Genomic DNA, 17,065 nt, shown 5'->3' on the forward strand with positions numbered 1-17,065 from the left:
TTATTATTTTATACATTTTTCACATAGCATTTCTCATTTTCCAGTCCTCGGCTTTCAGTGAGCACAGATTCTCCCACTAGAATAATCAAGAAACAACCTCAAGTTCAGTGTATTACAGCCTCCAAACATATGACTCAGCCATAAGCCGGAGCAACATCCATCCTTGTTTTACTTTTTTTCACAACTATCCAATGTGGCTCCTCCAAAAAGTGCACATCCCTCTTCCTCAGATTTTTCCTCTCATTGAAAATCCCCCTTCTCCTACTCTCCCTGTCCCCCCAACCTACACCCTCTCCCACTATATCGCGAGAGACTGATTGGGACAGCAGGCAGAGAAATATTCATATACCTGCAACAAGAGCAGTTGCAAAGCCTTTATGAATAAATAGATACCATATGATTCATCAATAAGTTTAGCATCAACGGGGGACAGCAAGACGGAGAGGAATGAATGTTAGTGTTAACATTGGCAGACAAACTGCCTGCTTAGCAATACAGCCAGCTAGCTGACCAGCAGCTCAAACTTGATAATTTATTAGCAGTGCTGGGTTAGCTAGTTAGCACCAGGCTAGTTCAATATTTGCACTTAAACTTTTTAGAATTTCATTCACGCCAGCGAACAAATTGCGTCTTTTGTGCAAAAAGGTGAGTTAATATAACATTTTATTTTCTATTGCATAATATTGTTAGCAAATTAGCCAGCGTTTTATGAGCTAAAGTTAACTGGCTAGCCCGAGTTAGCTTGGTGTGTTGACATTATCAGCGTGAGAGCGTATTATGACAAACTTGTGTCAGACAGCTAACTAGGCGAAAGGTGTTGTTAGACCTTGTATGTTTTCCCATATCGCATAATTTTATTGTAGCTACAACTGACAGGCCTTTACGCTTTATGTGTTTTTCTTTATAGCTAACTGCACCGGCTTCGAGTTACACACTGGCCTGAAGATGGTGAGTTATCATCGGGGCTTATGAGCATCATTTCTACATCTTCTGCTCATGTAAATCGTCTAAACCGGTTTCATATCAGTGGCTTGGTTTCGATTAGTTTGAGTTCAAATGCTCAAGAAGCTCCATTTCTTGCTTCTATATGGTTCAATAAAAAATAAATGGAAAAAAATTAGCGCTCAGCACGTTCTTCAGATATCAGGTGGATTTTTGGGTCTCACAACTCAAAGGAAAACAACGCTTCCATTCATGCTTCATGCATGATAGTTAAAACTTATAAATGTCACAGTATAATGTATATTTAAAATCTCTGATCATTTATTCACTTTTTGATGATGTTTCCAAACCTGTATGAATTTCTTCTGTGGACTACAAAAAGAGATGTTAGGCAGAAAACAGCCTAGTTTCTATTCACTTTTAACAAGAATGACAAGTTGTCATTCTGCCATCTCCGTGTACAGTTTTGTAACACCATGAGAGTGGGTAAAGGATGACAGAATTTCCATTTTTGGATAAACCATCCCTTTAACTACAATATTGTTACAATTTCTATATTTGAATAGTTTGTTTTTGTTAAGACTGTATTGTAATTATTATTTATTATTACAATTTGTCAAAAATAACTTATTTTAAAAATAATTTACCTATTTTTTCTCTATTTATTCATCATTTAGGTCACAAATCCCTACCGCAGGATCCTCGCAAAGCCTTAAATCTGGAGACCACCTGAGAACTAACATCAGCTCAGCCTGCTGCTTTTGACATGTTTTAGTGTTACTCGCCATACATACATTTACACATATTATTTTATGTAGAATGTGAGCTATTTTAGAGCACCAAACGTTGACATTACAGAGTCAAATCTTTTTTTTTTAAATGGGGGAAGACAATTACTAGTCATTGTCAGGCCACATTTTTCAGTCAGTTTTTCTGAATTCATGTCAATTGTAAAACCGTAGCCCGATGAACAGATTTCGCTTTCCCCATACACACGTAGATCACAACGATCCTGACGTCTTTGATGATCGTTTGGTCTTCAATTGCTCACTTATTAGTCAGTCATGAACGGCTCCCTCTTAACCCCGCCCAGCCCGCGGGCTGCAGCTAATTCATCTCCCCTTCCGCCGTCCCCGTCTCCATCGCCTTCTCCTCCATCTCCATCATTGTTGCCCCTCTCCACAAGACCCCCACCTTTGCCTCCTCCAACTCCTGTCAGTCAGCCCTTGTCATCATTGTCTGACACACCCACACCATCTCCGTCTCCCTGCCTTAGTTGGACCGAGTTCTGTGAGCTCCATGCCCGGGTTGCTGCCGGTGACTTCGCCCGCCATTTCCGGGCCTTCCTGCAGGAGAACCCGCATTACTCCCCTGATTCAGCTGCTGCTTTTTGCCGCCGCTTCACTGATAGATTTGTTCGTCATTTTGAGAGTGAGCTTGAGGGGACAGGAGTCGGTAGGGAAGGAACGGTGAACTGGGTCGCCCAATCGGACATTATGTCGCTGGAGGAGGATGCAGCATCTCCGTCCCTGCTGCCACCAGAGGCCGCCACCCCCTGCCCGCCCACTCACACACGGGCTATGCCCAAACCGATCTTGACCCAGGAAGGCCGCGGCATGGAACGATTCCAGAATACAGGAGCGTTTCAGGATTTGTATGCCCATACGCAGATTCTCCCACCATCCTCTTCTTCATCGTGCTCTTCCTCTATGGGCGGGAATAATGGGCGGAGGGAGGAGAGGGGAATTGTAGTCAAACACAATCCATCTGGCTACAATGACCTGGAGGAAGAGGAGGACAGCTGGGCGGGGCCCGTGGCTGGAGAGGAGGTGGAGACGGACGTAGTAGGAAGGGACGATGAGGGCGAGAGTGAGTTGACCTCGGAAAGAGCCGATCTCAGCCAGACTCCGACATGCCCCAACCCCTCTGGCACACCAGCAACTTCTGGTTCAAAAGGTAATGGGACACCCATTGGGGGTAACTCCAAAAATAAACTAAAAAAGCGGTTCTCTCTGCGCAGCGTGGGCCGCAGTGTCAGAGGTAGCGTGCGAGGTATCTTGCACTGGCGCAGCTCCTCCAGCGATTCCCCTCAGAACTGCAGCGTGGGTAACGTCAACCCTCTTCCTTCCAGTTACAGCTACACTACAGGCCTTCAAGATGGCAAGAGGAACTCCGGCTCGCAGGGTGTTCCCGCTTCTCTCCCTGTGTCTCTCTCCCTTCCCCTTTCCCTACCTCACTCATCATCCTCTTCGTTGCCCCCATCGTCCTCCAGTAGCGCCACCTCCCTTTCGCTTTCCGAGGCCCGTGACTGGCGGAGGAGCAACGGCGATGGGGAAAAGGAGAAATGGAGTCACCGGTTGGAGAAACTGCGACTGTCTCGCTCACCGCCACCGACTCTGTCTGCCGCAGCTCCACCTTCATCTGCCGTGTCCCCCTCGGCACTACCACCAAGCAGCATCAGCGCCCCCAGGAAGATGGGTAGGCTGGTACGGGAGGGTGGTGTGACCGTGTGCTCGTCTTCGGATGAGTTCGCCAGCACTCATGGTTTCCCAGGCTTTTCCTTTGGACTGCTGCACCACGGCACGGACAGCACACTGTCAGGGCATCCCACGGCCACCGGGGGAGCTGCAGGCGGACGGGGCATGCGTTGGCACAAGTGCCGTCTAGTTCTGAAAGAACGAGATAAGGATGGAGGGGATGGAGGGCTGGAGTATTTCCTGGAGTTTTACATCCCACCTAAAGTGAGTGACAGGATTTCTGCTAAATGTAAATTGTGTGGAAATTTTTAGTGACATATATTTTATATACGTGCTATCGTTCATAAGTTTGGGGTCAGTGAGATGTTTTAATGTTTTTAAAAGTCTGCTGTGCTCACCATTTATTTGATCAAAAATACAGTAAAACAGTAATTTTGAGAAATGTTTTTTCAATAAGTTTTCTATTTGAATATATTTTAAAATGTAACTTATTCCTGTTGTTCAGTTTAATGCGTCCCTGCTGAATAAAAGTATTCTTTAAAAAAATATCACTGACCACAAAATTTTGAACGGTACTGTATATTTATTTATTTGTATTAGTATTATTAGTCAGGAATATTATGAATAATAATGATACGTTATAATAAAGTACCAGCTGACAAGTTTAATTTAAGTTATAAATAATCTATATATTTTGACATATTTATTTTGAATACTTCCAGTCCTCCAAGCCCAGACTGACTGTCCCATGCGGCTCTATTGTTGACGTGAGGAGCACTACAGCTATAGAGGTGCCAGACAAAGAGAACACCTTCCTTCTACAGGTACGTCAGGACACCTCTATTTGTGTCTTTAGTAGTTAGTCAAATCTGTAATAAGGATGTAAGAACTTTACCCTAACTTTACTTACATATGTATCAAAGACATTATCACTGTCATCTGATGTCTCATTAATCAGTATGCATGCCATACTTGTAGAGCTTTGTTGTTCCTTCCTGATCTGTTATATAGATAAATTACAGAATGAAACAGATATGTTGTAAATGAATTAAAAACACACTTAATGAATCTCATTCATGACGACATGGTCACAATCACTAAATAACTTTTTATATAAATGTAATCTAATAAACGACTTTGGTGAATTTAAAAGAATTTATTCATAGCTGTGATTGTAGTTCACTTTGCATTTAGTTGCATCCTGTGTTGTTGCACCAGTCTCAAAGATCCTAATCATTGAAAACTGTACACGTTGAACATCTGCACATTTGATCTCTTCTTGTTTTTCTCAGTTGGAAGGTCAGGCGCAGTACGTGATCGAGACCAGAGATGCGGTTCAGATGAGAGCTTGGCTCAGTGACATCAGAAACGCCATTTGTTTGAGGTAGGCCTTTGTTTCGAATCATTAAATAGAGAAAGCACTTTGTGTATGGAAAGGTTATTATGAGATCGTTCTTAGTAGCTTGCTTACGTGCAAAACACCATGTGACAATCAAAGCTCAGCAATGATCTCAAATGTACTCGTTGACCCTTCTCATCAGTGAGCAAGAGGATGTTGAGGGCGTGTGTGGCAGTGCCCTCACCGACCTCAGCGTAACGCCAGAATTCAGCGACCGCCTGTCTCAAGGTAAGCGTTTGGAGATGATGTCACCATGATGTGGTCAGCTGCATTCAGGACAGTATGTGTAATGGGACATGTGCTTACTTACATGATGTCTGTCAGTGTTAGAATGAGCCCACAAATCTCAAACTGGTGATTATGTGATTAAGAGAAGTATTAAAAACATCTGATCTGGAATTGAAATATTTATATTTTGCCGTAAAAATGAATACAGCTATTTAACAGTAACTACAGATGGTGATGTTTCAGGTATTTGATGTGTTTTCACTATAGTTTGCTATGGTGGAGTTGGTGGTTCTCCCCAGCTGGAGCCTCTACCTCCTGAGTTACCACCCCGTGCCCCTCTTGACGAATCAGACAGTCGACTGCTTAGTGGGGGTGGAGCCGGTCTTGGCACACCTTTTGCTGAAACTCCTGATGCCACAGGTACCATGCTACACTAAACACACACACATGACATCTACATTACCCTAATCCTGATAACATTTTATTGCTTTTGTAAACATTTAATGATTAAATGAAGCAAAGAAGTCAGTGTTTTCATCCAAGTTGCTTATTTAATTGAAAAACTGGAATTTTGAGGAAACAATTTGCAAATAAAGCAGAATTTCCATCCCATGTGTTCAGAAAACAAAATAATCACTTTCAGGAAGTTTTAGCCACTGGAAAAGCCACTATTCTATTAAAGTCAGCATGAAATGAAAATTCACCCCATCTATTTTTTTAAATGCATCTTTTTGCTCTTATTGTTAATGATTTATCCTTGCATATGTTTTCCTTTTTTTTTTTTTTTTTTTTTTTTTTTAACCTCATAATCTTTCTTATAAGTAACTTAAAGGTACACTATGTTAAAAAAAACAAAACCGCATACATTTTGCAGAAGAAGTCAAGACGTTACTGTAGCTATAATATTAATTAGGGGTGTAACGATACACTCATGTCACGATTCGATACAAATTGCGATACTGAACTCCCAATACAATACTATTGCGATTATTTTAAGCATAGATGCAAACTCCTCACCTTTCGGTGACAATTCACCTTTTTGAGATCAATATTGGTCACCTATGAGATTTGCATAGATATGATGAGAAAGAGACAGTCTTTGGACAGGGTCATGAGAATCACTTGTCCAAAATAAAAAAAAAAACTCCGACCTCCACCACGTGCAACGCTCCTGGGAAGTGTGAATTCACGACTGAAGAGAGCCATCTCTGCTAGCTCTGCCCGCATGCCTTAACGTAAGAATCTCGTAAAGTAGTGTTATGATAACTTTAATTTAATTGGCATAAGTATTGATATGTAAAGCTTGGGACTGTTAATAAGCCTGGCATGGCTGCCTTGTTTTGATCTTAACTTTGTTAGTGTTATTTCTACCAAATCAAACTTACTTTTCAAAAAAAAAAAACTTGTATAATGCTACTAACATTACATTTTGCCAACGAATACAACTTTAGTTGAGCTCTACTAAATTGTATTGTCATAACCACAACGTAATTAAACAGTTTGCTTTTACACACACAAGATGTTCTGTGCAATTTCATAATGACAGAGTTTGAAATGTTTGAAATGTTTGAAATGAACACCTGTAAAATGGGGGTAAAAATCAAGAACCAAAATGGAAAGAACCACCTTGCAACAATGATGCACATCTGCCAAATTTTAGCAGACCCTGGCCAGATATAAACACTGATTTTGCAGCAGCGATCAAAATGAGTAAATGACCTTTGAAACTAATGTTATGCTTCAAATAAAGATTGTATTACATTGTTATGCCAGTAGGTGGCGACCAGTGATTTTAAAATGTATTTTAAAAAATCCAGATTATCTATAAGAATATATAATATATTTTGGCATCTAACTTTTATACTATTAGCACTGTTACTAATATTAAAATGTACAATCTTAAAGAGTAGGATGAAGTCTTTATGCACATTAACAAGGCTTTGGGACAATCATGATGAATTATAATCCAGGATTCTGAAATGTTTTCTTATTTTAAAGACTTGGCGTTACGCAAACCACTTTAGGTATGCCTCTCTAAAACGCTTTGAATAATTATACTACTAAAACTAAATGTAATATGGTGATTTAAATGATGTTTGCGCTTTCACTTTGAGGACTGCCATTCCAACGTGTGTGTGCTTCAGATGATCAGTGCAATCAATCACAGTTCTAATCGCAAGAAAACATGTCAAAATGTGCCCAAACTGTAAATGGTTAGTTCATCCAAAAATGCAAATTCTGCATTTACTCACTCTCATGTTGTTTTCGCACATCACGCAAACATTTGAATGTTCGTGTTTACTACGGTATGCGCATCGTTTTAAATCTGTTCACCATATAAAGCCATCATGTCTCTTCAGAAGACTTAGATTTGGACTACTCGATTGATTATTTTTACGATGCCTTTGACATTTTTTGGGATCTTTTAAGTTTTAGAGGAATGGACTTTAAATGGAGGGACAGCAATCTCCCAGGTTTCATAAAAAATATCTTAATTTGTGTTGGAAGTTGAACGAAAATCTTATAGGATTGAAACGACATAGGTGTGTACATGATGACAGAATTTACATTTGTGGGTGAATTATACCTTATAAATACAGTAAGCTGAGTCTTGGATAAAACTAACTCTGTATCGTGAGTCATATTGTTTATACGTTTATATATCATCGCATTTTCATATCGCGATAACGATCTATCGTTATACCCCTACCATGAATAAACACGGTATGATTCCAGAATAGCGCTACAACAACCATAATAAAATGACCCTTCACAACAGATCATGCTTTACAATGCACTCTGTTAGAGCGCTACATATGGCAATCTATTCAATACTCACCTGTTGAGTAATAAAACATCTCTGCATTGCTCTTACATTTCAAATCCCTCAGTTCTCGCCATCTCTGAAAAGTCAAGCCAATGTTGATTCTCGTTTCGTTACGAGCTCTGTTGCGTTCTCTTTTTGCCAGCAGACTCTCCTCTGTTTTGCGTTTTTTTTTTTTTTTTTTAAACGGGTGATTCCCTGGAGGGTTGAGATTTAGCTGCTCCATGTCAACCTTTCTCACTCGTTGTGACAACTAACCTATGCCACTCCCACACTATAAAAGCATCAAAGTAGCCAGAGCAACTTTTCTATATTTACAGATATGACGAGACACGCACAGGTGAGTGACGCATGTACGCAATTTCCCACAAAAAATGTCCTGCTAGGTCTAAAATATAAACACTTATTATAGGCTTACCATAGTGAATCAGGTTAAGACAAAAACATATTTTGGAAGTAGGATTGATAATGTATTGACTCGTTGTTTAAATGTTGTTAATTTTGAACAAATAAAGTTACATAGTGTACCTTTAAAGGGTTAGTTCACTCAAAAATGAAAATAATGTCATTTATTACTCACCCTCATGTCGTTCTACACCTGTAAGACCTTCGTTCATCTTTAGAACACAAATTAAGATATTTTTGATAAAATCCGATGGCTCGGTGAGGCCTACACAGACAGCAATGGTACTTCCTCTCTCAAGATCCATAAATGTACTAAAAACATATTTGAAACAGTTCGTGTGAGTTCAGTGGTTCTATCTTAATATTATAAAGCGATGAGAATATTTTTGTGCGCCAAAAAAAAACAAAAAACGACTTTTTAACAATATCTAGTGATGGCTGATTTCAAAACACTGCTTCAGAGCATTATGAATCTTTTGAGTCGAATCAGTGATTCGGATCGCGTATCAAACCGCCAAACTGCTGAAATCACGTGACTTTGGCGCTCCGATCCACTGATTTGATTCGTAAAGCTCCGAAGCTTCAAGAAGCAGTGTTATGAAATTGGCCATCACTAGATATTGTTAAAAAATTGTTATTTTGTTTTTTTGGCGCACAAAAAATATTCTCATCGCTTTATAATATTACGGTAGAACCACTGTACTCACACGAACTGTTTTAAATATGTTTTTAGTACCTTTATGGATCTTGAGAGATGAAGTACCATTGCTGGCTATGCAGGCCTCACTAAGCCATCGGATTGAATCAAAAATATCTTAATTTGTGTCCGGAAGGTGAACTAAGGGCTGTAGAACGACATGAGGGTGAGTAATAAATGACATTATTTTCATTTTTGGGTGAACTAACCCTTTAAACAAAACAACTTGATCTTCCGGTGAAATGACAGACTTCTCTCTCGTGATGTATGCCGGACTTCTCCAATCATTTAGTCAATTTAAACCCTGTCCCTTTCTTACAGTCGACTGCAAGCTCGCATTCAGATCTGCCACCATCCAATCAACAACTGGTGGAACCAAGTGTCCTCCCTATATTTTGTTTTCTATAATCTGTTTTATTTAGATGTACATCAAATATAGATATATGTTAGAAGATATATGGAAGAAAAGATCATTTCATTGCGATGTTAAAGGTGCAGTGTGTAAAAGTGTGTTACATTTGTGGGTGAATTATACCTTATAAATACAGTAAGCTGAGTCTTGGATAAAGAGGCATCTTGCAGTGAGGTTGCGAATTGCAACCAACGGCTCAGCGCCATGCTCACCCCTCCTACACTTTAGAGAAGCTACTACTAGAAGCTACTATGGTGGCCGACACAAAGACAAAGATGTTGTTGTCTGAGACCGCAGAGTAGCCAGTCAAGAAATGAGGTTTCTTCTTACTTCTAACAAAGAACGGTCTGCTTCTAATAAACCAGATGACAACTACTACTACTACTTTGTGCGTATTCAACACCAACAAACACTGCTCTGTAGAGCAGTTTGTCGGTTTAGGGTTACTCTAGAAACATGCCGGAGCAAAATGATGACTTGACATGGAGGGGGGACCCGTGGTGTATGTAGATAGAAATGGGTCATTCTAAGGTAATAAAAACATAACGGTTCATTATGTAAGGTCTTTATGCTACATAGTTATGTATATTATATTGCATTTCTGTCAATAGATCATCCTAATTTTTACACACTGCACCTTTAAGTAAATAGAGATGCTGTGCGATGATACTGTTCCAACACATTATTATTTAGTAACATGACTTTTTTGCACACTTTTTATAGTCGTTTTGGAAATTTTATTTGCCTCTTTGTGTTTGCATTCATCTTTTTTTATGCAGTATCTCAAAAATTAGATAAAAATATGTGGATGGAGTCTCTTACACTTATGATAGATCAATTCATGTTTTTTCCTGTTTTTTCTCAGGGTCGTTCCTGTTCTCTGAGGGTTCTGTGTCAGAGACTGTTGAACATCCTCTGAGTGAGTGTCAGTGGTTCCACGGCACACTCTCTCGTCTTAAGGCGGCCCAGCTGGTGCTGGCGGGTGGCATGGCCAGCCATGGAGTGTTCCTTGTGCGGCAGAGTGAGACACGGCGTGGGGAGTATGTCCTCACCTTCAACTTCCAGGGCAAAGCAAAGGTAAATGTGTGTGGGAATGCTTATTTAACATACTGAAGGTTTGGGGTTGGTAAGATTTCTCTTATGTACAGAGCCCCTAAAGAGACAAAAAACTACTGTATGTCAATGCTTTTGCATTCGCTCACAAAACTTTTGAGTTCTTTGCGAGGGAACACAAAGTTTCTCTGGGGAACGCAAAAGCTGTGCGAGCGAAGGCAGAAGTTTTGAAATACATTTTTTTCTCCGATCTCATATTTTTTCAATCACCATGTCCCTTTAGGGGCTCCATACTTATGCTCATTAGTGCTGCAATTATTTGATCAATATTTTAAATATATTTTAACATGTAATTTATTCCTGTGATGCAAAGCAGTCATTACTGAAAAGTCAGTGTCACATGATCCTTCAAAAATCATTCTATTATGCTGATTTGATGCTAAAGAAACATTTCTTATTATTATCAATGTTGAAAACAGTTGTGTGGTTTAATTTTATGGTGAAAACAACTGCTTTTTTAGGATTCTTTGAATAATAAAAAGTTCAAAAGAACAGCATTTATTTGAAACAGAAATCTTTTGGAATTAGTTGTCTTTACTGTCACTTGTGATCAGTTTAATGCTTCCCTGTTGAATAAAAGTATAAATTTATTTTTATTTTTCTTAAATGTCCAGGATTCTTGATGAATAGAAATAAATACCTCTTCCTTCTGCTCTGGCATTTTCCTCAAAGCACTTGCGTCTCTCCCTGAATGAGGATGGACAGTGTCGTGTGCAGCATCTCTGGTTCCAGTCCATTTTTGACATGCTGGAGCATTTCCGTGTGCACCCCATTCCCCTGGAATCTGGGGGCGCCTCTGATGTCACCCTCATCAGCTTTGTCGGGGCCACGAATGTCCGGCAACCAGGTATGGAAGGTTGGGCTCAGCTTTAAGGCATGAAAGTTTACAACAGAGTGTAAATAACAGGGAAATTCTGCATTTTTAGATGACGGTCCGGTAAGTGATCAGAGGTGCCTCTTGCATCTCCCTCAGAACAGCTGATTGGGTTAAAAATAGATATAAATACACTCACTATATATCTAAGACTTATTAAAATTAAAAAAAAAAAAACTTAATCATAGACATATTACAGCAGCAGCATGGGGGCCAATTTTACTTCATATTTTGAAAGCAAAATGTTCTCACCCTTGATGTTAAAATTGGGTATCCACAGTACTGGAGAACCTGTCTCTTTTCAAACAAATATGGAAGATAAAAAAATACATTGTACTACATCAGCACTTACTGATATTTTATACACTTGATTATACATGGTTTTTTCAAATTTAGCTGTTGTGAGTAAATGTTTAACAATGTTCTACTGTTGTTAGCATTTATATTACTTGATTTAATTTATTAATTCTGTTCTGAGTGATTTTTAGAAACTGCTTGAAACTTCAAAGCTGATTGAAACAGATTTGAACTCCAAGTCACCTTATTTTGCACTGCAGAAGAAAACTGTTTTCTGTGAATGTGTGAGACTTCCGATTCATTAACCGCTATAGGTGAATAACTAGAATAATAACAAAGTGCAGTAAATGGTAAAACTATTTGCGTTACAAACCAGTTGGAATATAATTACAACAATACATAAAAATAATATGGTAATAAAAACACCAGTTTACCAGCATAACAAGCTGTTTTCTACAGCTAAAAATAACGAAGCAGATGAGACCGGAAGCCAGACATACTCAATTTAGAAATGGCTGCGCCCGCTCTTACATGAAAAATAAGGTGGATAGCAGAGACCAAGACCCTCTTTGTAGGTCATTTATTTATAAATGAAATCCAGATAACATATTTTCCAAAAGTAAAGTCATTTTCATTTGTAATATGGTGAAATTCAATTATCATTGATTCTCAATAAGTGAAATATCACCCACGAGTGAATCGCATAGAAATGTTAATACGTACACCAGTCTGCACCTTCACAAATGTGACATCACATCCATGAAGTGTTTCAAGTTGTTTTATTATTGAATGATATCATATTTTATCATATGTTTGCATTTCTTGTGCATTTTGATACCATTTGAGAATTACACTCGTTTTTTGTAAGTGAGAATAATGTGACTGTATTAACAATGATAAAATATTTTAATCAATTGACAGCCCTAATAAAGACATAAATGTTAAGTTAAACAGCTGTTTTGGGGGAGATCCCGGTGGGCCCACGAAGAGAACAAAATAACAAGAAAGATTTCTTAGAAGGCGTTTAGCTTCTGTCATTTAGATTCTTGAATACTGCGTTGATTTTAGCGACGCACACGGTCTTTGGCACCGAGCTTGTGTGTGTCATGTGAGTGGGATGAATCTGGAGAGTGATCGTATGTGTATTTGTGTATGTGTGTGTATTCATAAACAACATGGCCACTGCATGAGTTGTTTGCACCTGTCACAGAGAAATGACTAAATGTGGGATCACCCTGTGTGTGAGATCACTTCCTGTCACAGCATGCTTTTGAAAGGACACTTTGTGCAAGCATCTGCTACAACTACTCGTGCACACACAGATCCATCGCTGCTGCCAGAGACTGCTGTGCATGGCTTTGCTTTTGTTTTTTTTGACAATGATTGTCTCCTAATGTGATTTCTGTGTGCTTGACATGACATATGACCCTCCCCCCAGACATTCACCTTACCTACTATTTCCTCATAATGATCCATTTTAGATCTCCTCTAAACGCTCTATCTATTCTTTTCTATCACTGCATCTTTTCTACTATTCTTCTACTATCCTCCATACTTCTTTCAGACAAATCGATTTCCCTTCCATCACCTATGCCTTCCTTCATTTTGATTTTCAGTCACACACTAATCCATACTGTACTGTCCCTTCTGTTGCCCTGCTTCATCCTCTGGCCTTTCCCATAGTGCATATCAGAGCTCTGATTGGCTGTTTTTGTTGTTGTTTGTCGTTGGGTCATCTTCGCAGGCCGGGAAAGGGCAGGCAGCCGCCCCACAGTCTGTGATGTCATCACCACGCGCCACCCCGACTCTCCATCAACCCCCATCTCTGACTGTGTGTAAGTGAGACCAGATTCAACAGAGAGAAATAGACAGAGAAGGTCTGAAAGAAGGAAATAAGGTCATGCCGGTACATGGGCGTTAGCCAATTATAACAAAGGTCATTTACACATAAAAACATTAAAGGTACAGTACCAAAAACAGCTTGTTTGACTCTAAGTGTCAGAAAAAGGAAGAAAATTGTCATGTAAAACTTATAAAGTTACAACCCTTTTAACTTTCGTTAATTACTGTACCGTTCAAAAGTTTGGGGACGGTAAGATGTTTTTGATAGAAGTCTCTTCTGCTCACCAAGGCTGCATTTATTGATCAAAAATACGGTAAAAAGAGTAATATTGTGAAATATTATAATTTTCTATTTCTATTGGAATATATTTTAAAATGTAATTTATTCCTGTGATGTTAAAGCTGAATTAGCATCATTACTCCAGTCTTCAGTGTCACATGATCCTTCAGAAATCACTCTAATATGATGATTTGATCAAACATCTTATTATCAATTTTGAAAACAGTTGTGCCGCAGTTGTGTAATTTTATGGAAACTTTTTTTTTTTTTTTTCTGTGATGAATGGAAAGTTCAATAGAATAGCGTTTATTTGAAATCTTTTGTAACATGACAAATGTCTTTACTGTTACTTTTGATCAATTTAATGCGCCTTTGCTGAATAAAAGTATTAGTTTCTTTTTTTTTAAATCTTACTGACCCCAAACTTTTGGTAATAGTGTATATACTTCCAGTGAAATGGTATATTCAAATGAGAAAAATGTTAGGGCATGACTGGACTGGATCATCAAAGTGAGTCATCAGGCAAATCATTCCTGAGGTACAGAGCTACTTCGTTTTCCCAAATTATGCAAATATAGAAAACATTCAGTTTTTTACATTTGCATAATAAGACCGTGAAACTGTATTGCGAATGTAAATAGGGTCCATTTTGATTTAAGGACTGGGACAGCAGATGAAAGAGTAAATTGTGGGAAACATTTTGAAGAATAGAGGATGCTTGTTAGAATAAGACAGAAAAAGAGTAGCGACAGGTCATCCGTTCACTTCAGCGCACATCTGTCTGCTTAACTTCCTCATTCACAGCTGGGTTTCAGTTGCACACATCCATCCTGAAATGTGTGTCTCAGGGTAACACTTTCATTGAACATTTGCTCACTATAGCCGGCGTTAATCGTAATCTTTACTGAATGTCACACATTTATAGACAGTGCGCTCTGTCTCCATATAAACATGATTCAGGATTAGAAGATGTTTCAAAGAGTCCGTATGTAACGAATGAGCAGCGATTTATCAATCGATGACTCTTTACTGCTGTTTAGTGGAGGCAGGGTGTAAACAGTCTGTGCAATGTGTTGACCAATTCCATTACTAGCATGTGTCATAGCTGTCAAACTTTGTGTATCTTGCATCTTAATGTCATTACTCTCATAATTTTTTTTGTCACATTTAATTCTCATCCCTCTCTCCTCCTGTACTGGTTCTCCTCTCTATCGCTGTTCTCAGACTTGACCAGCAGACCCCGTAGTCCTCCTCAGCCACCTCCTCCCCCTCTGCCTCCCGGACGCCCTCCGCCCCCGACCCCGCCGCAGGAACGAGGGAGCGAATCGGAAGCCGCCGGAGGAGGCGGAGCGAGCAGCGGGGCAGAAGAGTGCGAGGAACGCGAGCGGGAGCCGCCGCTCCTCCAGCTGGAAGGGGTGGAGGGCGAGGAGAGGGAAGGAGGGAGGGCGAGAGCCATCGACAACCAGTACTCCTTCTTCTAAAAGGGGAAAACCACGAGGTGGGATAGAGGAGGAAGAGGAGAGCCCTTCACAATCAGTATTTTCAGTATTCTCCAGCGGAAGAACTGAGGGGTCACGCGACTGAGTTATTAACACTATTAAACATGAGCTTTCACGTTGTGAGAGAGAGATGGAGAGAAAGAGAGAGAGAGACACCCAAACGAATAAGCATATATGATACTGACGGTACATCTTTAAAACACTAAGTAACGGTACTACACTAAATTGGAAGTGCATTGTAAAAATGTTGGTCAGCTTTTACTAATTGGTTCTCCAGTGTTTGTCAGTGCGAAGGTTCCTCCTCTGGTGCTGCTGCTGCATAGGAAGGTACGACAGTGTCAGCGCCGCCACTGAGCTGGTGTCGTGTTTTTAGCAACTTATTTCTTGAAGAGTCCTTCGAGTCATTACATTCATTCAGATGTCTAGTATTTGACCCTTCGCACTTATACAAAAGGAGTTTTTTTTTTCCCTCAGGTGAGCGGATATTTTTACTTTTTCAGAGATTGTTACCCACCAGCACTCTTGTTGTTGTTATTATTATTATTATTATTATTATTATTATTACTGGAACGTTTTTAGTTGTTTTGTTTTCTTTTTGTTCTGCCACTGACAAACTACGAATGTCGAAAAGTACTTTTCTTCTTTCCTGTTCATTTCAGTTGTACTGATTTTGGTAGTTCAGTAGAAGGCATTGCCTTGGGCTTAACAATGTCCAGTTTTGCCAAAAAAAAAAAAAGAAAAGAAAAAAAAAAGCAAGCCCAGTCCTCTGAAGTCCATTAGTATTACTTCTTAAGGTTAATTACCATATTAAACATCTCCATAGACTCCATTATTACCTCAGAGTCCTGATCTGTCACCCAGCTCCTCTGCTCTCCCTCTCTCTCGCTCTCTGTCTTTACATCCTACCCTTCCTTTTAGCTTTACATTCTTTGTTAAATTTATTTTATTGTGCATTAATTTCAAAGCTAGAGTCCAGAGGAGGGAGAGAGAATGTCTTTCATTTAAAGAAAAAATGTTATTGAGTATGAAAATGATAATAATAACTGACGATGATGATAATAATGAATTTAATAATTGTCCAAATAATAGTATTATTATTATTATTATTTTTCAAAATGCCTTTATTTTTGTTGTTTACTATATGAACACATAATATTCTCCAAAATCTGTTTTCTGTTTCTAATTTTTTGTGCCTTTTTATATCTCTTCTAATCTCACTCTATCCCACTGCTGTCACCTTCAAACTTTCCACAGATTTCAGGCAAACTTTTGAAAAGGAAAAAAAAAAAGAGATAAAGATAAAGAGCCCCCTTCTTCTTGTGCCTTTTCGTGTTGTTGTCATTCCCTCTTGTTTTGTGCCAGTCATTTCTTGATTTTGTGCCTCAATCAGTCTTTTTGCAATGTCTGCCATCCAGTTCAGTGCCTGCATCTGTCTTGTTTTTGTTTCATTTCTCTTATCCTGTCTCAGCTATTTTGGTTGTTCTCTTGATCCTACAGATCATTCAGTATGATTTGTTCTCTATCCATTTGCCCTGTGCTCCTCCCTTTTACCCTTTATTTAAACCTCTTATTGTGCCTTCTCTCTCTTTTCTCTTCTCTTCTGTCTGTCTGTGCTGGGACCGTGTGTTAAGGTGGACACTGTTGCCCACTCTGTGTAATTAGAGTTTCAGGTACTGCATTGAATTAAATGATGATGATGACGATGATGATGATGATATGATAATAATATAATTATACTGAAACAATATGTCTGAGTTGTGTTTGTGTAATTATGAT

At 39.2% G+C, this 17,065-nt stretch overlaps 1 protein-coding gene across 2 annotated transcripts; it reads left to right on the top strand.

Annotated features, from left to right (window-relative positions):
- Window positions 1-273: 273 nt before the first annotated feature.
- sh2b1 (SH2B adaptor protein 1) lies at window positions 274-17,036 on the top strand. Of its 2 annotated transcripts, XM_051887747.1 has the most exons (11): window positions 276-645; window positions 908-948; window positions 1,620-3,683; window positions 4,142-4,243; window positions 4,712-4,803; window positions 4,961-5,046; window positions 5,314-5,466; window positions 10,250-10,461; window positions 11,170-11,344; window positions 13,413-13,503; window positions 15,015-15,280. In XM_051887747.1, exons 3-11 carry the CDS (start codon window positions 2,007-2,009, stop codon window positions 15,034-15,036), a joined length of 2,610 nt encoding a protein of 869 aa, XP_051743707.1. In that variant the 5' UTR covers window positions 276-645; window positions 908-948; window positions 1,620-2,006; the 3' UTR covers window positions 15,037-15,280. The 2 variants fall into 2 exon arrangements, with proteins under 2 accessions (XP_051743706.1, XP_051743707.1); XM_051887746.1 differs by lacking the exon at window positions 13,413-13,503 and having other exon boundaries at window positions 274-645; window positions 15,015-17,036.
- Window positions 17,037-17,065: the final 29 nt, after the last annotated feature.

This window comes from Ctenopharyngodon idella, chromosome 3, assembly GCF_019924925.1.
Source record: "Ctenopharyngodon idella isolate HZGC_01 chromosome 3, HZGC01, whole genome shotgun sequence".
In the NCBI taxonomy this organism is placed as follows: domain Eukaryota; kingdom Metazoa; phylum Chordata; class Actinopteri; order Cypriniformes; family Xenocyprididae; genus Ctenopharyngodon; species Ctenopharyngodon idella.

Excerpts from the sequence above, each read along its gene's own strand:
- sh2b1 (XM_051887746.1), top strand. The coding sequence starts at position 2,007 with ATGAACGGCTCCCTCTTAACCCCGCCCAGCCCGCGGGCTGCAGCTAAT. Across the intron at positions 10,462-11,169 it reads ACTTCCAGGGCAAAGCAAAG|CACTTGCGTCTCTCCCTGAA; the intron begins GTAAATGTGTGT and ends TTTTCCTCAAAG. Across the intron at positions 11,345-15,014 it reads CACGAATGTCCGGCAACCAG|ACTTGACCAGCAGACCCCGT; the intron begins GTATGGAAGGTT and ends CGCTGTTCTCAG.